The sequence below is a fragment of the Agelaius tricolor genome, unplaced genomic scaffold, assembly GCF_023055355.1.
Source record: "Agelaius tricolor isolate 1412-34295 unplaced genomic scaffold, bAgeTri1.0.p SCAF_1, whole genome shotgun sequence".
Lineage (NCBI taxonomy): Eukaryota > Metazoa > Chordata > Aves > Passeriformes > Icteridae > Agelaius > Agelaius tricolor.
Genome location: NW_027269261.1, coordinates 53836390 through 53861433, shown reverse-complemented (window position 1 = coordinate 53861433; position 25044 = coordinate 53836390). Strand labels below are relative to the sequence as shown.

The following is a 25044-nucleotide window of genomic DNA, read 5'->3' as shown; positions in this document are numbered from 1 at the left end:
GCATTAAAAGAGTACTTTGAGACCTGAGAATTTACCCAAAGACACTACTCTCAATTAACGTGACACCAGGAAGCATAAAAGCGTCCAATTCCTGATGGGAAGCAGACATGAATGCTCAGCCACAGAGCTGCTGGCCCTCAAACTGATGTCTGTACACACTTTAGAAGACACTGCTGCAAAATCCAAAAGCACAACTGACAAACTGCTCAGTTTGGCAAAACATGCCAGACCAGCCACCCCCCAGCACTGTGCCTCTTACCCAAGCAAAGGGTAATGTTACATTCTCCCAGCACAAGACAAGCACTAAAAAATATGCAGATCTTTAACAAAAAAGAACACGGTCCAGAGTATTCAGCTGGCAGATCATTAACCTTTAATACATTTTGTGACATATCCAAGACATTTTAAAATCACATTTCATTAGTATATTCCAAAAACATAAAACCCAAACCCCCAAACCCAAGAGCCCCCTACCAAATATTAGTTTTAGAAGTTACACATATATAAATACAGTTACAAAAAGGAGAACATTGCCTTAATAATTCCAGTTACAAAACATAGATGCATTTGCTAGGATTAATGTTTAAAGTCACTGATCTGAATCTGAGTAAGCCAAAGGAGTCTACTAAAACTAATAGATTTGTCACATGAAACAAGCATTCAGTTATTAGAAGTCTTGTCTATTCACCATGAATTCCACATACTCTACTCTGTGAATACAAAGTGTACTAATATATTTACACTCTGAAGTCTAAACCACAGCGTAAAAAATATAGACCTCTTCAGGAATAATGACATCTCTCTTACATTTTCTATACAAAATACTGCCATGCAGTGTTCTTACCTACCTCTCAGTTAGGGGGGGAAATGCTCTTTTTGCCAGTGTAGTGATGTACAGTTTCTGTACTGCTGTTGTGAATTTTACTTTGCAGTTCCCTCAATTTCCAGTGTAAAGCTGTATTCAAGTCTACAAATTCAAGTGTATTTAGAGCTGCAGTGTCCTCCTGGGCTGCCCTCAGGACCTGGCAGGACTGCAGTGCCCACAGCACCAAGCCCATGCAGAACTGCAAGGTGCATCCCAGCTCCTTGGCAGCTTTCACAGCCATCATTTGAAGGACACTAATACTGGATCCATCTCACAGGAGTGACATGAGAAGACACCGCAAGCCTGTCATCAATACAGACCTTATTTAACAAATGGTCAGCAAAGGCAGTACAGCTTTACACAGCCCATGTTTGTTTTCAGAGAGGGATGCAGGTGTAAAGAGACTAAAGAGACCACAATAACATGAGGCTTTTAGCCACAGTGCAAATTATTTAAGACTTCAAAAAAGTGACTGTGCACTGCCATTTTTTCATCTAAAAAATACTGATTTCTCATCAGTACTGTTAGGGTATCCTAAACATAAACAAACAAACTCAAATAAGACACTGCTGGTTTTCTCTGTATCTACACCAGCAGACATATTTGGGCCCCAGGAAATCAAAATATTTGTGGTAATTTCCAGTGAGGCCTTACAATCACCTGATTTTCTTCCTGCCTTACCTTTTTCTACCCCAGCTCCAAACTGTAAGCATCAACTTTCTTGTCAGGGCCTACATCTGTTGTGCTCCACCTGAGCATTTTCAATGCTCTTCTTTAAATCAGCTACAGAAAAGTTTCTGTATGAGTAACACGAGCCAGGGATTTGAATGTACCAATTTCTTGGAGTCTCCCAAGAGCAAAGAAGAGCTGAGCTCATCAAACACATCTCCAATGTGAACAGGCACAGAACTGCCCTGTCTGACCAGACACACACTGTCCTAAGGAAAGCAGTCTCACAAGTTGCTAAGATTAGGAGGGAAATACACAAGAAGATGAACATTTCTTTTCTTTTGTTTTCATTAAAACAACCCCAATTTTCTAAGCAAGGCAAGCTACCAACCTGTCCATTTCTCATGCAGAAAAACAGATGCTGCATCTGCTGACAAATGTGGCTGATGTTTTAAAAGAAAAGGCAAATGACAAAACCTCCTAAAATTGGGTCACTAGGCCAAAGTGCTACCTTAATTCACTTGAATACTAATTTTTCAGGCTCCAGTCAGGCTACCCTACCATGGGCAGCAAACCACAACTTTGCAGCAGTCACATACTGCTTTCTCCCCTTTGACACAACAAATAACCACCTCATTTAATTGTTTTTAATCCTGTCTATAAGATTTTATCCCAGCTGTATATTTATCTGCTTTCAAAGCAAGCTTGGTTATTTGTTGTTTTTTTTTTTTTTGCTAAAAGAAGATACCCTGGGCACAGACTTTCTTTTTGCCAAGTTTGTATTTGTTTTGGATGTATTTTGAGAAAGAAATTGGACAGGTGCCTCAAGTTCAAGATGTACAGGAAATTATTCAGCAGCAGATACTATAGACACAGCACCCTTGTAATTCTGCAGATCCCCTAACAAATGTTAGAAGTTTCTGTGTTACACCAAACACAGGACACAACCAGGAAAGGATGGCAAAACCTCAGTCTCACAGTTCTGGGGCTAAAACATCCTGAATGAACTTCAGTGTACGTTGATACAGGAAAGCATCCTTCTTCTTTGGCTTGCAAATATTTAGATGATTAACATCCACTGGAATAAGGTCTCCAATTCCTATGTCTGGAAAAGGAAAAAAAAAAAAAAACCAAAAAACTACCAGAGTTCATATGACAACCTAGACTGAAAAGAACATCTTGCATTAGCAATTTCTCTCTCAAAAACAACTTCTCCTATCTTCAGTAAAACTCTTTGTTCATCATTATTTTTTCATGTGCTAAAAGCATCAGTACACACAGTTATGGCCTGATAGAGCTCTGTGTTGCCACAAAACCCGCACTGGCACATGAGACACCATTAGGTCAGAGTTCTGCTGTCTTTGAAATACACAAATGTACATTTCTCCATACAGACAACTTTGCTGAAACAAAACTTCATTTACTGATAGCACGGTCCTGACTGAGGTTTAAGCATTGATATGATCAGGGATGTAGTTTAATGCATGGTAACTTGAATCTGATCACCACTAATTGCCCATATCCCTTACACAAATACTTTGACATGGACATTAAAATTTGGACTACAATGACCCTGAAATATGCTGCAAATCACTAAGCACATTTCCAGAGAAATGAAATATTTACATTGCTTAATTGTAGAATACAAATATTCCATTTTCAGCTACTGATTTTGGGCACACTACAGCATTTATTCTTTCTTGACAGCCATCACTGCTAACTTTCCAGTTAGGATGCTGTGACTGCCACATCCCAGTTTATTGTCTATTCTCCCATCACCTAGAGAAATCCTCCATTTTGCTTTGACTTCTGTATCTCAAACCATGTAAAACTACACTAGAGCAGGATGAAGCTCTGCTTTCATGTGCACAAGCAGACATGCAAGAAACAGGGAGCTGTTTGCCCATCAGCCCGTGTTTTGAACAGCGGCCTGCTACAGAACTGCTAGGTGCCCTCTAAAGGTTTTCAAGAGCACTCATGTGCTAGGTGTCACCCCTAGAAAAGGAGACATGCTACAAAATTACAAGTGCACAGTACTCACTTGGGTTCTGTTATTCAGCCCTCTTTTTAACCTAATTTTGTTAAATAATAACAAAAAAAAGTTCAGTTTTTCAGTCCTTTGCAATAAAACTGCATCAGCAACATTTTTGCAAAACATTGCTGCTCAAGAGGATCTGCCGCAAAAAACTGCTAAATAGTAACTCAGATAAACAGGGATGTACAGCCCACCTTTTTCAGAGTACCTAACCCTGCACTCAAGCTTGTGGATTTAGCTGGTGGAAAGCCTGATCTAAAACCTAACAAAGCAGTGGTTTCTGGCTTTACTGATACCTCGGGCAGTGCAAAAGAAAGACTGAAAATATAAGACTTAAAACAGTTTTCTAAGTTGAACACACGTAAATAAAAGCAAGGGAAAAACATGTCTGGTTTCCCCTTCTCCTAAAAAAGGCAAAAAGATGGAGGGAACTCTTCAGGAGGCAAACTCTATTGCTGGAGTTCACGAGATGTGGAAGGTAAAGGATTCTTAACACTGAAAACCAGCTTTGTGACGTTTTCCTTCCATTAGCAGTTGGCTAATTTTCTTTCTTAGTTTTTTAAAGGAGCAAATAAAGGAGTTTACAGAAGCATCTGAAACACTATGCAGCCTACCTATTCAAAGAGAAACCACAACTAGTCATAATTCCAAATGAAAGGACTCCAACATCAGACCAGGGTCTACCCTTCTTTTTTAACAGATGTTATTCTGATTTCACAAAATCAAAACAAACAACTGTTATTTTAAGATCTAAATGTAGCTGCTTCTGATCTCAGCAGTCAAAAGTTTAAACAAAAACCCCCACACTGTACTAGCCTTATTTTTCTACATTTTTTACCATAATATTTATAACCTTTTCTCGTTATTGATGTTTACATCAACAGATATCAAATTAAATAAATTAAATGGCTATTTCTCACTTACCTGCTGACTCTACAGGTACAACATGCAGTTTTAACATGCTGCCTATGTGTGTGGGTAGGGTTTCTGCAAAACTCAGCACTGAAAATTTCTTGTCTTTGGCAAAAGACAAGAAGTCATCATTCAGCTGTTTAAGGGCAGGAGAATCTGGAGAAAGAGCAACATAATTTTTACAGTGTTATAAGATTATACCATTCTTCTGGCAAGGGTGAGAGATGTTTTTATTACTATGACAGTAAAAGGTGTAGCATTTTGTTTGTAATCCCTTTTTCCAACTAGCATAGGCAACAATTTCTTCTGACTCCCCCTTTTTCCTCTCACCTCTGCAATCAAATGAAACAACTACTCAGAATTGCTTGCAATAATTCAACACACAACCCAAAACAAAAAGGAGGTTTGTTGTTTTTCCCCAGCTTTCTCTGACAGCACAATGAAAAAACTGAAAGCACCAAGAACAGATTAGCAGAGTTCCTGTTGCTAGATGGTAGCAAAGTGAACATACCCTTGCTGAGCTCTTTAACCTCCACAGATGGGAAGAGGAGATATCTGGCATTTATAGAATATTCAGCCAGCTGGGAACCATGGTGAGGTACACTATAAAATATGATTCCTCTGGTGTTGTTTACAATTTTATCCATTTCTGGATTCTTGGAAGCATCCACCAGCATCTTTTTGACTAGAAGACCTGGCAACAGAAGCTGAATTAATGCAGGGATTTAAATCACTGGGAAATAATGGCCATGCTATATTAACCATGAGACAACTAACCATATTCTTGCCTTGGTTGATTAGTCCTTAGATTGTCAAATATGTAAGATTAACTTGAAAAAAACCCAAATCACGCTTGAGGAGGCATCAATATAAAATGTCAATGAATGATGCAAATCCAAATTTGATTTCTGTTATGTGTTGCTAATGACATTTACTATATGCCTGATCATGGAGAAAATTTTGCCTCTGGATTTCCACTTACATGAATTTCAACTCATTGAGTTTTTAAATCAACACAGTAAGAACAAACAGCAATAACAATCCTTTCAAAACCTATATGCTATTAAATATAATGCATTAAGAAAATAGAAATCTGTTTTTCATTTTTAGGTCTTTGCCAATTTTTTAAATAAACTATTCTGAATAATTGCATTTCTACCTGAATTTGGTTAATGGCTTATTCTGAAATCTTTAATGCAAATAAATGCTTTATATCAAACAGGCAACACGCTTACCACCCATGCTATGGGATACCCACACCAGAGGTCTGTCTCCAATCCCAGCAGCTTTGAGCTTGTCAAGCAGCTCACTGCTCCTGAAAGCAATAGACTCCCTGCACAGAAAATACAAACACAGGCATCATGGAGCATGACAGGTTAAAAGGCAATGTTAAAACACAATGAATTTTAGTGCTGCACATTTATGAAAGTGAATTAGGTAAACAAATAATAATTATTTAATTATTGTTTCTACATTGAAAAAGGCCAAGAACTTTTGTAAGGATCGCTTCACAAGGACAATGGGAATTGAGCTAAATTCAATTTCTTGCTCTTGCTAGGAAGTCTTTAATTTTGCTCAGCAAATATTTCTGTTTTCTTGACAAGTTGTTTTATGGAGTTTTAAATCGTTTCATTATACACATTGTAGCAAAACAGTTGTAATTCTATGAAAGCAACATCAACACATAATGAACTTTAGACTCTGCAACATGAACACACCTCACACACGCTTTGCTAAACAATGCTCAAAATATGGAGCAATGCACAGAAATTTAAAAACTAAGTGCATAATCAACCAGTACATTTAAAAAATCACAACCAATGTCAGTTACACTTGCCAGACAATCTCCAAATGCTTTCTACTGGAATAGTATGAAAGCACAATAATCTCCATTTTATAAACAAGAAGACTGAGCTGTGGAAAGGATAAGCTACACATTAAAGTTTGAAAATGAATCTGTGGTAGAACCAAAACAAAACCAATGCCAATGCCCAATCCAAGCTTGAAAGTGCAACACTTGCACTTTACTTTGCTCCTTGCAGTGTAACAAGAATCAAACACAGAAGGCCCTTCAGTAATGAAAACATCAGGATATGGGGGCAACCACTGTGCAAAATAATTCACTTCATCTCTATTGGTCACAGCATTCTCACTAGAAATTGCTTTATAGCACATATGAAAAGAATAATCAAATGTGTCTTTTCAGATGAACAGTACGCTCTAGGCTAGCAGAGAGACATAAAAATTCACTTTTGAAACAGTGAATGAGACTGTATATTTAAGATCAAACCTAAGGTTGTTTTTCTACTGCAACCTCATTGTTGCTGCTAGTTAAAAATATCTTCAATATCTTTCATTTATTATTAACCACATAAAATTATCAAATATTTTGGTTGGGTGATCATAAATAGTTGGTAATGCAATTTTCCATTTTGTAATGAAAAAGATGTTATCTTTGGGAAATAAAAAGGAAATCTGTTTATTTCTTTTAACATACTTGCTCCAGACAGACACAAGAAGAGTTTTCTTAGAATCACAGAATCATTTACGTTTAAAAGACCTACAAGATCATGGAGTCCAACTGCTAGCCCAAAGACAGACAAGTCCACCACAAACCCATGTCCCTAAGACCCTTATCTGCCTGTCTTTATATTATCTTCAAGGATCAGGACTCAACCACTTCCCCAGGTGTCAAGCCTCTTCCAGGGCTTGACAATGCTTTTAGTGAAGAATTTCTTCCTAATACCCAATCTAAACTCCCCTGGTGCAATTTAAAGCCAATTCCAGTCTTCTTGGACCTGCACAGGTAACCACCTACATGCTCCTTACTGTAATTTTTCTGCCTAATTTCAAATAGGCAATTAACAGTCACATGTTCCTCATTTTCTCCCTGCTTACATGTTTTCCTTAATGCAATAATTGCCAGAGAGGGGAGGGAATGAACTAGTACCACATTCCCAGTCTATTATACATGTTGAATTTTCTTTCTTCCCTGCACAAAAAACACTATTAATTTTCAGATTCTTAACCTGTAAGCAGCCATGCACCTGCCCTTGCTGCAGTACAGAAGTCGAATTTACAATATTGGTTACATATTTAAATATCTGCATAAATGTTTGAAGGATTCTGATTCAAAGATCACTGAACCTAATAACCAAATTCTATTCAAGACAGAAATCCTTTACAGGCTCAAAGTGTTCTTATTTTTCAACATGTTTGGAGGTAGCATCTTCCTCTAACCTATCCTCTTCAAGGTCAGTAAAAACAGCATTTCTCTGGCAAGGGTAATTACACTCTGATTGAAGATACAGTTATTGTATTTTATCACCAAAGAAACATTTTTTGAACAACAGTATGTTTGTATCAGAAACAGTGTGGCCAGCAGGACTAGGGAAGGGACTGGTGAGGCAGCACCTCAAGTCCTGTGTTCAGTTTTGGGCCTCTCACTACAACAATGACATTGAGGCTCTACATCAGGTCCAGAGAAGGACAATGGAGCCAGTGAAGGGTCTGGAGCACAAGTCCTGTGAGGAGAGGCTGAGGGATCAATTAGCCTGGAGAAAAGGAGGCCCAGGGAGGACCTTACCACTCTCTACAGCCACCTGAAAGGAGGGTGTAGCTGGGTGGGGGTTGGCCTCTTCTCCCACAGAACAATGACAGGGACAAGAGATAACAGGGAGGGTTTAGGTTGGCTATTAGGAAAAATTTCTTCATCAAAAGGGCTGTGATGCTCTGAAACAGGCTTCCCAGGAAGTGCTTGAGTCCCCATTCCTTGAAGCTTTTAAAAGGCATGTGGATGTGGCACTTAGGAACATTGTTTTGTGGTGGCCTTGGCAGTGCTGGGTTAATGATTGTACTTGATTACCTGAAGGGTCTTTTCCAACCTAAATGATTCTATGCAAATATATGCTTCATTTTATCAGGAGTATAAAGCCACAGTACAGTGATTTTTTTGCTGTGCTTATGAAGCATTATTGTGTCACTTTAAAAAAAGACACCTCTTAAGATATAAAGTTGTATTTTCATTAACTAATAGCATCATTTACTGTCTCCCTTAACATGAAGCAAAACAGACTGTAAGAATTCATGAAATTGCCACATGTAGCTATCCATGAGGCTAAAAACTTCAGCATACCATGACTATACTTAATATTTCTCCTAATTTGATTTTTCAAAGCAACAGTAAAAGTTAAATTGACTCTTTCAGAGTAGGTGATCCCAATGATCAGCTTTACAGGTCTGTGTCCTGCCCCTGCCTCCAAACTGCAGATGCTGCATTTCTTACCTTTGAGCCTCAACAGGACATTTTGCTTTCCAGTCACTCAAATGAGTGTCATACTCCACAGATATGATTCTAAGGGAAGGACAGTCTGTAGCAAGCCATGTCTAAATTAAAGAAAAGCAAAACCAAAGGAGCTTATAATTGATGTACTTAAATTCTTGAAAGCAGTGGAGAAAAGATGTTACTATGGGGACAATATCAAGAAAGACTTTTGCTCTTCAGTTAATCCCCAAATATATGTTACACCTGGATTGTCATTCTTTTATCACATGCTGGTGAACTCTTAGATTGTGTCTGAGGCACAAAGCAGGCAGAGAGTGGAGATTCATCTCTAACTCGTGCATTCCTGGCTCCCTCTCCTGGGTGAAACGAGGTACTAAGATTACCAACAGGACTGATCAGTTCAAGTTTCATAGAGATACTTTTAGTGGCTATACCAGCGTGTTTGCTTGGAGCAGTAATTACTTATTCACCAACAATACTTAAATAGCAATCTGCTCAAAGTAAGGTACTCAGACACCTAGGTAAGAAAGGGAACTTAATTTAAAATGTTATTATATAAATCTTCCTCAGCAATAATGTTCCATTAAAAAAAGAAAAAAAAAAAAGAAGAGAGAGCATAAGGAAATCAGCCATTGCCACCTCTTTCACTAGCATGTGAATGATGTTGAGAACATAAAACTTAGCAGGGATTTTTCCTTGCAAGAACAACAAACAAGTCATTAACAAAAACTTACCAGGAACTTGGAAACTGCCACTTGTATAACAGACTACAAGTAATTGAATGAAAAAAAGACATCTGCCAGACAGTGTCCTTCTAGATGCTCGGGACAGCTCTCCTGAATGAGCAGCCACATGTGAAAATGTTACTGTTTGTTTTACCTTTGGCCAGCACTGAGTGTATTCCTCTTCCCCTTCTGAGGCCTTTCTATCCAAATGCCGGTCAATGTCCTGCTGCCGCCAGGTTTTAAATGCTGCTCCCAAAAGCCCATGAACAAAGAGGATGTCTGCTCTGACAGGCTGGCTGATCAAGCAAAAGGAAATTGTAAGAGATATGTGGTACCTGTCCTTTTAGCAAATTGGAACTTTTAACCTAAGGGATGCCAAAATGCTTTTTTTAACATGACATGTGACTTCTTACCTTATGGACAACATTTCATGATATTTCAAAGAGCATACTCAGATAAAAACAACAATTAGGGAACCACACAGAAGAAAGATATAAAATGAGGTATGGAAAGTATCCATATCATAAATCATAATTCTCTATAATGAAAAACACCTTTCCTGCCAGCCACTGTTCATGTGGCTTGGTAGCTCCAGCCTTATTATCACATTAGATCTTCACTGTAACCAGAGTAACACCAATGACCCAGGGAACAGTTACTACTGACACCCACGCTGGAGACTGCTTTAGTCCCAGACACACAACCACTGTTACTGAGGATGAAAATTTACTGCAACTTATGCCAACATGTGCTGTTGCCAGTAGAATAATTACAAGGCACTATATCCCAAGAAAAAGTGCAAAGGTTAAACAGTTGCAACCCACACAAAGCAGCAATTAATTTCATGTCTTGTGTTCAGATTTTCCATGCATTACAGTAATACTCTGTCCACACCTAGGGACTGCTCCAACCACTTTTACTGTTCTTCTACTTGAGAATCTAAGTTCAGTCCTTTCAACCCACCAAAGAACAGGAGAGGCAAGGTAACATCAGTACAGCAGCACTCTGATGTCAACTCTTCCAAAGTTTTGTAACAGAACAGCAGAACAAGTAACTCCAAGTACAGTATGTACAATGACTCCTACTTTACCTGCTACGATATTGTGGATGTAAGACATAAACACCATCTGCATATTTTTCTTTCACCATGTCCCTGTCTAGATTAGCCAAAGCTCTGGATGCATGAGAAGACTGAATGATGTATGGGGACTTCATTACTTCAGCAAGAACAGAAACCCAACCTACATTGAGAAAAGGAAGGGGCAGGTCAACTAACAGAAACATCATCTGAACAACAGAATTCAGAAACATCAACCATCAAACCATACATCTGAAAATAGATGTTAAAACTTAAGAACGGCAATGTCAAAATAAATTATTTCAATCTACTCTTTACCTCAGGAAAGTAAAGGCTAGCTAAGTGGAATCTCCTAAATTCAAAAATTCAGATGTATTTTATGACTGTTCATCTTATGATCTGAAGAAGAACCCCTTCTCAGAAGAAAAAGAAAGTGTATCAGCAGGTCAGTACAGCTGTAGCAAGAACAGATCTCAGATCTCTTTTTGCAGGTAAAATGCCAGGAAGATGGAGACAGTGAAGCTTAAAGCATAAGAAAGGTATAGAAAACAACCTACAGGAGCAATGGCAGGTAAAAAAATTGATGCTTGCTGTGAAAGTACAATAATTTCTAATTTTAAAATCCAGCATAAGAAAAACTTTCTTGTGATTAAAATATCTTCGCTATTCTAAAATTTGTATACTATTTATACATTAGAAACTTAAGACAATTAAATTGGGTACAATCCTCAATAAAATTTTAAGTCAAAGATAATATGGCTGACAAACACTTTATGATACCGCACCTAAGGCGTAAAATTTTCTCAAATACGGAAGGGAATTGTCATAGACTACTGAGAAATGTAAAGGAATGTTTTTATGTGCATATGCACACGTTTCTTTAAAATCCTGATAAATCCTGTTGTTGCTAGCAAAAACAGCCTATAAATCACTTACATTACAGTCAAGTCCATAAATAAAACCTGGGAATTTACTTCATGAGCATTGTTTCAAAACCATTACATTATGTTGTTACTAGTATAGTCGGTAAGCTGCTAATTCAAAACCATTTACTGTAAACTGAGGAAAATAACAAATTGACATTCGAGTTTTGCCTTAAACTAACAAAACTACTAGGACCTTTGAGGACTATATTCTTTATTTAAGAATAATGTATTTAAATTATGTTTCTAAGCAGAATACATGCTGACCACTGTGAAAGTTGTACTTAAGAAGAATACTATCGGAAGTCTACTTTCAGTTCTCCAAACACAATGGAAGATAGTCTGACTAAAACTAGCTTGGTCTCTGGTTTTGCATTTCGCAGTCAAGATGAAGAGTCAAAAATAACTGTTCAGAATCAAAAGTAAGTGCTCTACTCCCAGATACCCCATCACAGCTACTACACAGTGCATTACTGTTTTTCTTCTTCCTATGCCAGCAGTTTTTGCAAGAAAAAGAGCCTTAGAGGTTCTTTCTTCTTATGCATCATCCAGCAATAAAAGAGAAGCTTTATCAACTCTGGACTAGAAGTATCCAACTGCTCATCTCTGGAGTTTGATTCACTGTCTAAAATTCCTTTTGTACTGAGGGCTCTGTCCCAGGGAGCTGCTGACTCTCCTGTTTCAATCTCTTCTACATGTATGGATTCAGCAATCATTAGAATTTAAGAATTGTGCCAGAGCCCGGGACAAAGGCCTTTATGTCCAGCTGCCTTTCTTCAGAAGTGAGCAGTATGGAAGCTGCAGACCAATATAAGAATAAGAATACAAAAGGACAATTATACAGTTCTGATTCTAGTCTATACACTCAGATTTTCAGCAGTCAACTTTGTTTCCATTTGTAGAACTTTATGGATTTTTCATTTCATGAATTTGTCTCATCACTCTTTGAAGCTCTGTGAGTCTTCAACCACCATGTTTTGTGGCAACTTTTATTTTGGTCATGCAATATATGGAAAATACTATTTATTTGTTCTCTCTTTTTATAATTTAATGTACAAGAACCTTTGGTCTTGCATTACAACAAACAGCAGATGACCATTCCCTCTTTGCCTTCTCTATGCCAGGGAAGAGAATTTTATAAATCTCCATCATATTCTCTTTCAGTTGCTTTTTCCATGCTAAGTATCTTAGTCTAGTTATTTGTTCTTCATATCACAGCCATTGCAAATTTTTAATCACCCTCACCATCTTTTCCCATGCCTTTGCTACTTCTCCTTTGTGTAAAAATGCACACTGTATTAAACAGGCAGACATCTGCTTGGATTTATAGAACAGCATATTGACATTTTCTATTTATTTCTTTTATTTAATTATCTGAAACTTTTTGAGTAGAAATCTACCACTGAGAGAGCTTTCCTTTTACCTGCACGTACTATGGATGAGTGCAGATGTTCATCCAAAGCCATATTCCCAATAATGCGGATTATGTTCCTCTGGATCTTTGCTGAATCTTTACGTAGCTGATATATCCTCTGCAGTAGCTGGAGGCCTCCTTTAGCTTCAATTTTATCACAGTGAGAGGAAATCTGGCATTACAAAGCAAATGCAGTGACAATAAATAGACATTCTGCAAAAGGTTAATTCATAAATTAGGGAGTTTTAAGAAGCAGGTATAACACAGCCCTTGTTGCACAGAAATTAGATTAATCTAGAATTTATTATGCCATGTTTGAAGAGGAAATAGATGTTTTAATATGCAAAATGCATAATTCCCATGAATTGACAACTTTAAAATCTGTGAGTATTACCTCTCTACCCTTCTTCATGTCTGAGGGAGATGAAATGGTCTCCACTTGGCATGATCAAATTTCAACTCAAGTTCGAGAGTCTGAACAGGTCAATTGTCTGTATTTGCTAAAGCACTATCTCAACCAGAGCCACTTGTCCACCACCCAAAATGCAATCATTATAATTCCTTCTCTTCAAAATGAAAAAGATTTTTTTATATTCCAAATAGTACTGCTATCATTACTGATCCTAAGACAAACAATTTAGTCCAGATGAATATGCAGAGTGGCTTTGGAACTGCTGATATCCTCAAGCCTGTAGCTTTCAACAGGCATTTGGAATGAGTACAGTCACAACTTGCTTAAACTGAAAATCTCGAATATAACAAATTCTAGACTAAGTCAGAATTTCTATGTATGTGAAAGATGTGAAAAGAATACCAGGAAGCTGCACTTTTTCCATCCCAATTATCAGTAACCATTTGGTGTTCTCGACACTGTTTTTCAGCATTCTAGGCTTCTGAACAATTAAGCAGAAGCATCAGAAACATCATCTGAACAACAGAATTCAGAAAAATGTAGCAATAGGAAACAAGAAGCAACACTGTTACAAAATGTCTTCCATACTCCTCATCTGTGTCTGCAAAAGCAGCTGGGAAGACCACTGTATTATTAGCTGTTTGCTGTGCAATATTCTGCCCAAAGATTACCTTTGTGCATGGGTAAGGTTTGCATTCTGTTCTGGTTTCTAATTGGCGTGAATTCATGACACTATTTTGCTTTGTGAAAACCAGGCATTACATCCTCAGAGCTGCCCTTTTACCTCTTCAAAGACACATACTTTTATAGTACAGGGGAACTTGTAAGGGTGAATAAGAAACAACAACAAAACTTACAGACACTTCCTCATGTGAAAAAAACCCTACAGTGTTACAGGAAAGTGCTCATTTCACACCCATCTCAGCTGTTTAAACATTCTTACAGAAGGAGAAAGGGGTGGGAGACAAGGAAATGACAACTCCTTCCCAATACATGAGAGTGCATTGGAGAGGAATGTCTATACATGTAGCTTTTCAGTTACAGTTTAAAGACAAATTACCTTAGAATGCTGTACTAAAGCCTGCAAGCAAAAGAGTTCCACTGTCTCTGAAGGGACTTTACTCAATGTCTCACAATATGGAAGTCCATTTCCTCCAAAACACCATAAGCCTCCCTGAAATGAAAAACCATAAAAATAGCAACACATTTCAAATGGCTACATAAAAAAAAAATTTCTAATCTAGAATGTTAAGTGTGTAATGATCTATAGAAATTGCTTTAAAGAGTGCACAGCATGCATGCACTTCTCAAAACGTACAAATAACACAACAGTACATCATAAAAGTATTTACTATTTTTAACTGGAAATATTAACTACATTTTCAGTGTGGTTTCCTTAGTCTATTAACTTCAAAACATAAAATAAAAGGGGAAAATGTATTATTTTCATTTTGTTAATGAATGTCATCTTTTAAGATCATTTGCTTAAGCATAAAAAAGCAAGAATCAGCGTAACTCTAGACTTGCAAAACTTAGAAGAGGAGGAAGAAAGGTCTTCAATATGTGGCACAGCCTCAGAAGACCAGTCTCTCAATCACACAGCAGAAAGACCAACATAACCTCGATAAAAATCAAAATACTTCCAAGTGTGATGTCTTACCAAAGCTCCCTTTGTAGCACGAGCTCTGGCTGTGAAAATAGTAAAGGAGTGATAGTGTAAAAATAGCACACATAACTCTGTCATAGAAAATAAGGAGTTATTGCACTCTGGAAACTCTAAACCAAGACTGACAAGCATTGTTATTAAAATGACATTCATTTTTGTTATTGCATCTTCTAAAAAATAACAATCACTGATTAAGAAAGTTAGAACTTTTAAACAACAAAAAGTAAAATTCACAAGAGAGAGTGGATCAAACTGACATAAATATTATTTTTAAACAATAATGGCACTTTAAATGACATTCCTAAAGCCACTTAGGAAGTTGCTGCACAGACACATTTGGAGAATTCCTAGATCCAGGTCCAAACAGACCACAGACTACTGCAGTTCTGGTTTGGGGGACCTATTTCAAAGAGGCACTTCCAAGTGATGTAACAGAGTTTACTATTTAAGGTGTGCTAATAACCTACCATTTTACTAGAGACTTAAGAGAGGTTTAATCATCTCATCAGTAAAAGAACATTCAAACAACAGTAAGATGAAATGTGAAAAATCATTTTATGAGCACTATAAGGGGAAGGAATGTTTTCAACAGAGTGTTGAAATGTTTGCTTAATGGGAAGGATATACTCCTTAACTACACCTTTCAACTAGTACGACTAAAAATATAAACAAGCTTTCAAGCAGACAAACTGTATTTAGAAGAGATCTTGCTCATGTTCTACACTCACAAAGTGTCTGTACTTCTCTTCCTCTCACAATGATAAAAAATATAGAAAAGAATTTATATCTTCGAGCTCTGCAGGCACAAAGAACCCAAGCAGTTCTGTTCTGCAGATGGGAACTCACCATTTGCGCAGCAAGAGTCTGGCTACTTTCACGTAATGCAAGAGATGTGAAGTACTGAACACATGGATCAAGCCCAGTCTGAGGTAAAGACACCAACAACAAACGAAGTTCATCTTCTATGGGATAGTCCTGTGAGAAGTAAGCATGAACAGCTTTTAGGTTATTTTGTTCAAAGCAGGAAGCAAAATGCAGAAGAGAGGAATATCTGAAATAATGGAATCAGCCATACTAATGAGGCCATAAAATCTGAACCTTGGACTTAAGTGCTCTGCAACTTCAGTTTAATAGTTTTATCTGTAAAGACTTTAGAAACTGATAATTACAAAATCACCAAATAAATTACAAAAAGTAAGCTTTACATTTCATATTTTGGTGACATTATCCCGATGGTTCCAAAGACCAGAAGAAAAACCAATTCCTCTTAGCAGAGGAATCTTAAAAGTTCATCCTTAACTAATAGAAATTTTCATAGAATCATAAAATACTTAGCGTTGCAAGTGACCCACAAGGATCATAGAAGTCCAACTCCTGGTCCTACACAAGACCACCCCAAGAATCACACCATGTGCCTGAGAGCATTGTCCAAAAGCTGCTTGAGTTCTGTCAGGCTTGGGGCCATGACCACTTCCTTGGGGAGCCTGTTCCAGTGCTCACCCACCCCCTGGGTGAAAAACTTTTCCTGATATCCAATCTAAAGCTTCCCTGACAGAGCTTCAGGCCATTCCCTCAGGTCCTGTCACTGGTCACCAGAGTGAAGAGATCAGTGTCTGCCTCTCAGCTTCCCCTCACAAGGAATTTGTGACTGCAGTGGTCTCCCCTCAGTCTCCTCCAGGCTGAACAGCCAAGTGACCTCAGCCACTCCTCATGTGGCCTCCTCCAGGCCATCCACCATCTTTGCTGTCCTCCTTTGGACACTCTCTAATAGTCTAATATCTTTTTTATACTGCAGTGCCCAAAACTGCACACAGTGCTCAAGGGGAGGCCACACCCCTGCAGAGCAGAGGGGGACAACCACCTTCCTCATCCACCAACTTGTGATGCTGTACTTTTGGTACTGCAACATTAATGTATAAATTATTAGTAAAAAATTAAGACATTTCTTTTAATGTTTGGTCTGAAAAATTAATATAAGTATCAGTATAACAATCCATATATTTATTGATAGATTCAACAAAGTAATTTCATTTGCTCACCATCATTGAACTTGCTGTTATTCTAATTCTTTGATAAAATCAGAGATGGAGACTTATTTGCATAAAGTTGCCACAATGATTTGCTTCAACTTCCTGAGCAGCAGATTGGCAACACTTAGCTTCAATCACCTAGCAATCACACTGCTGTAAAAATATATCCACAACCATATACTGGTGTAACCTAGTATTTTAAGGACTAGCAGGTAGAGATCCACTATCACATAATGTTACAAAGGCAAGAAAGCAAAAACTGAGAACATCACACCCAATCAAAGCTGATATTCAGAGTTCTGTTGGTTAAGATACACGGGTATTTTCTGACAGGGCCTTCTGCCCCTCTTCATTCTATTAGCATTCCAAAACACCTTGTATATTATAGTTCATATGTGAGCTCTGTTTGTTGAAGAAGCTGATGACATGACTCCTCAGACCATCATATATATAACATATACATACATTTAAAATGTGTTAAGCTAATTTTTAACTTAAAAATAAAGCAAGGCCAAATTTATCCAATAAGGATCTGCTGGCACCCAAAAGCTGGCAGTGAAGAGGTGAGCCTACAGTAGAGCACCAAGTACTACTGAGGAGGCAAAGGCCTCCAGGAGCATGCTCTGCTCCTGTGTAGGATTCTGTCAGTGTCAACAACGCAATCCAGGATGATTTCTTCACATTGCCTACTGGATAGAGACAAGCAGTGTGTCTGTCAGACTAGTAAGTGGCTCAGACTTCACTGCTTGTAAATATGTCATATGGATAACAGTCCAAGAATAATAACTGATCAATACTTCCAACCTTATTTCTTTCCATCATGCCACTCCCTAATGCAGATATACCCACCCCAAGGGTGTATCATATATTAGTTTTGTATTTTGGTATTTTACTACTAGTCAGTTACTTTAGAAGAACTTCACTTTCAACAAAGTTAACAACAAAAGTAGTAAAAAAGAAGTAAGCAAGTAAGAATCATCTAATGCCCACTTTCCTTTTACTTACAGTCTTTATTTTTGGCAATGGAGGTGGAGGCAGGAAAAAGCGAAGGTCAACATCTTTGGATCGAGCCAAACCTATAGCAGTCCTTTGATCACAGGTTTGAGCAACTGTGACATACTGATAATCTGTTGTACAAGAATGTTAAGAGTTAAAACTAACCTTAAATACTTAATTTTGTTTTAAATGAAGTTTGTGATCTACTTTGCAAATATACTTGAAAAGAAGAACCATCTCTCTGCAGTCTACTTACAAAAACCTTTTGTAAGGTAGATTTGTAAGTAGATTTTCTAACCACAAATTCCAAAAGTTAAAAACTGCAGATGTTAGACCAGCACTACACTGAGCTGAAATACACTTGGGCACTAACTGCTCTTTATAGCACAGTTTGGTAATTCAGTGGCAAACTGAAGGAAAAGAAAATAAAACCTTGAAGTGGATCAACGCTTTTTTCTACAAAAATTTTCTTCTATTCCTGTTACTGTTATACAATTCTAGAACAAAACTGACAAGCCATTTAAAAGATACTTTTCAGTCAGAAGATTGATACTTTTCACAGTCAGAAGATTGTAGATTGGCAACACTTTTCCTTTGGTGGAGGTAATTTATACCTGCAAACTGAACTCACTGGAGCTGAACACTTTGTCCTAGTTGTGAAAAATCAGCACATACTTTCAGTCCTAAACTTTCTTTGACTTGGTTTTGAAGCATCAGGTTAAAAAAAGCCTGTTTCCCTCATGAGGCAGCTGGCAAGAATAATTAATGTTTGTGAAATGTCCAAATACTTCAACAATGAGCACTACAGAGAAAGGGAGTTAACAAAAGGCACTAAATTTCTGATACTGGACATCTTGTGCTCTGAAATCACCTGCTAAGAGTATTCATCTACACAGAACAAAACTCAGTTTTGGTAGATCCTAGCTTTGAAACATTATCAAACACAGTTTGCTGGTGTAAATTCCCTGTGGAAATTATTTAGAATTTTAAAAAGGCAATTTGAAACAAGACAAATCCCATGGTGTGGAATTGCATTGGAAAAGTGAAAGATCCACAACTGACTAAATCACCAAAACAAGAGTCCAGAATGGAATGTCACCTAGTTTATGTAGCCTGGTGGTGGAGAGGAAAGGAGGAAACACAAATACACATACATACACCTCCCCTTTACTTGGGGTTTCAAGGATATTTGCTGCTAGAGCAAGAGGGAGAACTTATTACTATTAATAACTAGGGCAAAAAATGTCTTACAGACAATGCTTGCATGTACCAGCCCTCTACCTCTGGTTTGTCATTACAACCTATCAGCTCCTAACCAATTTTTATTAACTTAACCAATGACCTTAAACTCATTCTTACAGAGGCTTATAAAAAAAAAAAAAACACTAGCAAAACTTGTGACTGCATTAGCAATCCCAACAGAAAACCCAAGGAACCAAAGAGCATGAACTGCTCTCCATGCCACAGCAATGGTTACAATCCTGTGGTGGGGAAACTGAGAGATGCCTGCACTGCAGACACTCACTGTATCAGGGCATTAGGAAAGAACAGCTACTTGATATGTAAATAATTCCCCCACATTTTAGACCAAATTTCAGAGCATATTTATGCTTCTTGCAGCTACTAGCTTTTCTTCATGTTGTCAGCAGACTTGGAACAGCTAACTGAGACTCTGTGGAATTTTTGGGACAAATTAGGTTACATCAGCATACATTACCATGCCAGTGACTGTTGCTTGCCAGGTCTTGTACAGCCTGCAGTCGGATTGCTTTGTCTTCTGACTGAGTTCTCTTTAAGAGAAGCCATAAGGCACACTCATGATCTTCTCCATCAAAGGTACTGAATTGTTCTTTGACCAGGAAACAAATTAAATCCAAGTTATTATTAATGAGCATTTTAACCAGCCACATTTCTATTAGTGGAGTACAGAAATATGTAGTTTTTAAATATTTGAGTATTACTTGTTCACAGTAATTTAGAGTGTAACATTTTAACCTTAAATTAGTACAATGAACAAGGACAGAATGACATCAGTAAAATGCTAATCCTAAAATGTTGAGATTGTCTCATTTTAGTGGCACCAAGTTGATATTTCATGTATCTACATGACAGACACAACCCCTGGCTGGCACTTACCAACCAGAATTACCAGCAGGAGCTGCAAATTATTAGAAACTCTTGAGGCTCTGACCTTGAAGAATTGATTTCATAAGATGACAGTGGAGATGCACATTGCTATAATCATTTAACAGAGAGTTAAATGAGAATAGACAGTATGCCTCAGGAGCAGAGTTTCTGATAGGAATGGAAATTCTTGTTTCAAATTACTTGAAAAAGCAGTAACACTGATCCAAAAAACTGCGCTGCTTTCAGTTAATACTGTCAATTTTGATGAAAGCATACATACTTTTCTAGAATGAGATTTTGAGAGTACTTCATCCCACAAACACCTTTTTTACACAAAAATGATATCAAATATTAACTTGGTATCTTAAATTTTAAATCACTTCTGGAACAAGGAAAAAAACAACCCTCAAATATCCTTATAACCATTACTTTCACTTACTTTAAGAAAATAAATTGTTCTAATACACAGAAAATAGACAACTGACTGATAACCAGACTGATATAATAAATATAAATATAGAAATTGTAAGCTATATTACCACTATTTCAAGGACAAAAGAACATGTTAACTTTGTAAGAAGAAATGTTTTACTCCCTAATTGCCCTACTTCTTACTGTTAAAAAATAATAACCATAGATAAAGTCCTACTTTTAATACCTACCACTAAAAGGCCTCCGGAAGATTTTGGCTTCTGTTTCTAGAATTCTCCTCACTGCTTTATGGATTTCTTTTCTGGCTTTGTATGTAATTCCTACAAGAGTATTTTTATATTACTGGAAGTCTGAAAGACAGTTCCCTCACCTCACATTTCGTAAATATATGGAAAAAGAAATATACACACATATACATATAGACATTGTATAAAGATAATTATTTGATGTATAGAGAACTATGTATAGAAAGAACTATCTTAAAAAAAACCCCAAACCAGTCAGCAGCTTAAAATAAATTTGGTGACATTTCTTGGTAACAGATTTCAGGAAATATAATTTTACTTGTTATGTAAGGGTGACCTCCAGAGACATTCTACTCTCTTAGAATTCTGTTTTTAGAACTCAAACAATTATGCATCTTACCTTGATATTCACTCGGATTTAGAGAAGCTGTACGTACGTATATATAGGATTTCAGTTTTTCTTGATGTAGAGCTTGAGTATCGATTTTCAGTAACTTATTTAAGGACAGGACTTCATAGGTAATGAACACAAAGCCTCTTTAAAGAAAAAAAGAGCTGCATATGAATATCAACTAAAACAACATAATACAAAAAAATAGCAATCACACTGGCATAAACCATAGAGATTTTACAAAATACATAATAGTCTGTAGATTATTTTGATTTTGCAAAGTAGAGAAAAGGTTATAAAATACTTGAAATTAGTTATAACTACCAGAAATTGTGCTTCAAGACTATATTCTACCATGTCTAACGTCCCCTAATACTATCACATTTTTTGAAAGATACACGTATTAAAATTTTAACCATATCTTCAAGTTACATATATGTTCATTGGTTACAACTTACCCTAGTATAAGTGATCCAGTTACCTTTGCAACTTTTCCTTGAAAAAATCAAAACCAAATGTCAAACAAAGTTGTGTGCATCACCTCAATAAAAGCACAGTTACCATTTGATTATCAGACAGTAAGAATACAAATCATTAAGAACAAGCTTTTAAAAAAATTCTATTGCTCTCTAGCTTTCAAGAAATTATTAGCCAAAATTTACAACTGGAGAAAACATTACTTGATGCAGATTTCCTGCTCTCCTAAGCAAGATGATAAAACATGTATCCTGTCAGTGCCATTTATTTTGAATATTGCTACCTCTCAATTGCATGCACTGCTCAGCTATCAGAAACAACAGTGAACTTTCTCTGCCTGTAACACTAGCAGTGATTTGGAACTCAAAATCATTTTAAGAAGTTAACGTTTTCCTACATGTTGCAGCTATTTCTTCAGTGTATATTATTACATACAGGACTATGTATGTTTTTGAGAAATCCTGCAGAGTCTCCATAAGCAAATATATTTTAAAAAAATTCAATTTAATCTAATGTATAAAGCAAACAGATAATAAATACATGCTGCTTGCAACAATTTGCCTTTTAAATAAAATTATTCCTTCCAGATTTCAGCTACTTTGTATCTACAAAGTCCATCTGATTATCTGGATATAAGGATCTCTATCCAGAGAAACTCTTATCATTACCAGCAGCAGCAAACCCAATGTAACACATCTCACCTATCATGAATAATTTCTTTTCCTCAGCATGAATTGGGAGACTTGCCCCACAACCACTGCTATCAGCTTCCATCTTTGTGAGGCCATAAGAATTTTGCATGCAGACAAGAGGCATCAGCTACATGTTGAAGAAATAACTGGCAGAGAAGTTTGAAAAAGAAAAAAAATGCAATGCTTCCTGTAGAGGAGAAATTGAAATATCCTATCTTTAATGCTCAGAAATAAATTTCAGAACTGTAAGATTTGTCATTATATGCTGAAGACACCAAAGAAAACGGAGACTAAGCAGAGCTTGAAGTAAATAAGGAAAAAGAAATAATAGAAACAAGTTTTATTCACTGTTTATGAATGTAACTATTTCATGGCTCTAGAGATTACAAAAAAATCAGATACAAGTGGAATTGAGGATAGTTTAAGGAGATCACATTTAGTTAGGGAAAGACCCTCATCTAGTGTTCATATCTGTTCCCACATAATCTGCTGGTGTCATATTACATATCACCATGCATAGCAAGGTCAGAAGCAGAGAGCACAGAGCAGGAACAAACAGAAGCTTTTAATCACTAAGCATTCAAGGGCTTAAAACTTTAGTATTGTTTAATTAAGCATGGTGTCATGTCATTCCTTTTTATTAACACTTCAGATCAATACATAATGAACTCTACTTACTGATGTCATACCAGGGTAGGCGTTTTTTTGTGGTTGGACCAGAAGTTCCTATTTTTCTGTAGCAAAATACGCAGTAAGCAGCCACTGACATTCTGCATATTGAGGGGGAAAGAAAAAAAGTAATGATTGATTTGAGAATTACAGCAGAAATCCTGTAGCATTTTTTCCCTGACTTTTTACAGCAAAGGTCATGATGGGAAAGGTCATAATAAACCATGTTTGTGTCATTTCACTCCATATAAAGCACTCTGATTAAAAAACTCTATAAATTTCTCAAATTATGGGCTGAATAATGGGCTGAGTTTCAATTATAAGAATAGTTTAAAGCAGTTTTTTTATCAATTACGTTACTGTTCATTTTAGTGACTAAGTATCTCCAATTAACTTCTCTGCTTCTAAGTTTCCTTTCCTACTTCTTAGTCACTCTTCCCTAAATACCAGATATGGTCCTATCTCCATCAAGACATTACTCAGTATGACATGAGCTTTAGTACAACTTAGTAACCAACCTCTTTAAAAGTTCATCATTTATTGTGTTGGCAAGTTCTATTTTGACTAACAAGACTTAAAGAGCTACTACATTAAAACGAACACTTTTTGCATACAGTGCAGAAGTAACATGAAACTCCTATCTTCTAAGTGAAATTTTAGTGTCTGCATTGGTGCAATTATACTAACTGAGTTAATGTGTTTATAGGGATGCAAAAACACACCAGTATCTCTCATATACTAATCAAATTCTTGTCAAATTAGCTCAATTTGACACAATCACGACTCAAAATGATAAAATGTCACATGTGTAAACCTGATGCTGAAATATGGAAGCCTGATATTCTCCTTGAATTTAAGGTAATCTCTACAGACCAAGAAAAGTGTTTATATCACTTTTATCATCCGTGTCCAACATCTGAACAAGGGAACTCTTTTTGTGTCCTTCCTTTAACATGTCTTCCCTCTTCTCTTATTTCCCCAAAAGTTTTGATTTTTCCCTCCTCTCTTGCTTGTGTTTGGGAGATTTTTGAAAAACAACAGCATTACCCCAGTATTGTCAAAATCACTGCAGACTTCTTTTTGACTTGTCATTTCAACATTTTTTATCCTTTCACTTCAACAGAGTACAACACACTATGAAACACTTTTAAGACTTTGACCATCAGTCCTCTAGAGACACCTCTCCTGCCTCTGAATTCCTTGTCTCATGACAGCTCCTTTACCACCTTCACTCCCAGAATTACAGTACTCACACATCACAGACATATTTTATGAAAAACCTTTTGTTAGGATCTTTTCTGTTAAGAAGCTGAGAAGCTTCAGCTTCTCCATGTTTTGCTGCTTTGGAATGTGATTTGGAGAATTGCTTACCCAGCATGTGAAATTGTTTTTACTTGATGACCAATGACAGCCACCTGTGTCAAGGCTGTGAGCAGTCACAAGATTTTATTTTCATTCCATTACTTTCTATTGCTAGCCTTCTGATGAAATCCTTTCTTCTATTCTTTTAGTATAGTTTTAAGGTATCATTTTCTTTTAATATAATATATATAATAAAATAATAAATCAGCCTTCTGAAACATGGAGTCAAGATTCTCATCTCTTCCCTCATCCTGGGACCCCTGCGAACACCACCACACTCACATTTAGTCTTCTCTCTAACCACAGTCTGAAATAAACATGTGGTTCAGTGACAGCAGGTGCCACAATTGTTAAAATTTAAAACATGCACTGCAAACACAGGAGGACAAAGTGAACACCGCTCCTCTGCTGCCAGGAGCTCCTGTTCAGGTCCAAGAGCAAGCATCAAATTATCAAATGTTAAGGGTCTGGAATGGACCTTAAAGATCACCTAATCCCAACACCCCTGCCATGGGCAGGGGAACCTCTCACCAGACCATGCTGCTCATGGTCTCATCCAGCCTGGCCTTGAACACTTCCAAGGCTGGGGCATCCACAACCTTCCTAAGAAATCTGTTCCAGTGTCTCACCACCTACACA

The 25044-nt window shown here is 37.0% G+C and overlaps 1 protein-coding gene across 9 annotated transcripts in view; it reads right to left on the bottom strand.

The window, feature by feature from the left end:
- SERAC1 (serine active site containing 1) overlaps positions 1-25044 on the bottom strand; it is a 28401-nt gene that overhangs the window by 2466 nt on the left and 891 nt on the right. For 3 of the 9 annotated variants that reach the window (XR_011680351.1, XM_071434694.1, XM_071434679.1), the window contains 15 exons: positions 23053-23144; positions 21664-21700; positions 21215-21351; positions 20800-20889; positions 19728-19859; positions 18020-18141; positions 15831-15959; positions 14379-14492; positions 12916-13078; positions 10582-10732; positions 9646-9787; positions 8767-8867; positions 5717-5814; positions 4993-5175; positions 4494-4637 (listed from right to left, as the gene is read on the bottom strand). Coding sequence is in view for 7 of the 9 variants with exons in the window: in XM_071434694.1 (XP_071290795.1) it covers positions 4494-4637; positions 4993-5175; positions 5717-5814; positions 8767-8867; positions 9646-9787; positions 10582-10732; positions 12916-13078; positions 14379-14492; positions 15831-15959; positions 18020-18141; positions 19728-19859; positions 20800-20889; positions 21215-21351; positions 21664-21700; positions 23053-23144 (1835 nt within the window). In the remaining 2 variants the exon portion in view is untranslated. Of the gene's footprint in view, positions 1-350; positions 2640-4493; positions 4638-4992; positions 5189-5716; positions 5815-8766; positions 8868-9645; positions 9788-10581; positions 10733-12915; positions 13079-14378; positions 14493-15830; positions 15960-18019; positions 18142-19727; positions 19860-20799; positions 20890-21214; positions 21352-21663; positions 21701-22383; positions 22562-23052; positions 23145-25044 lie in introns of those variants that run through there. The other 6 variants (XM_071434721.1, XM_071434730.1, XM_071434703.1 and 3 more) reach the window with 6 other exon arrangements.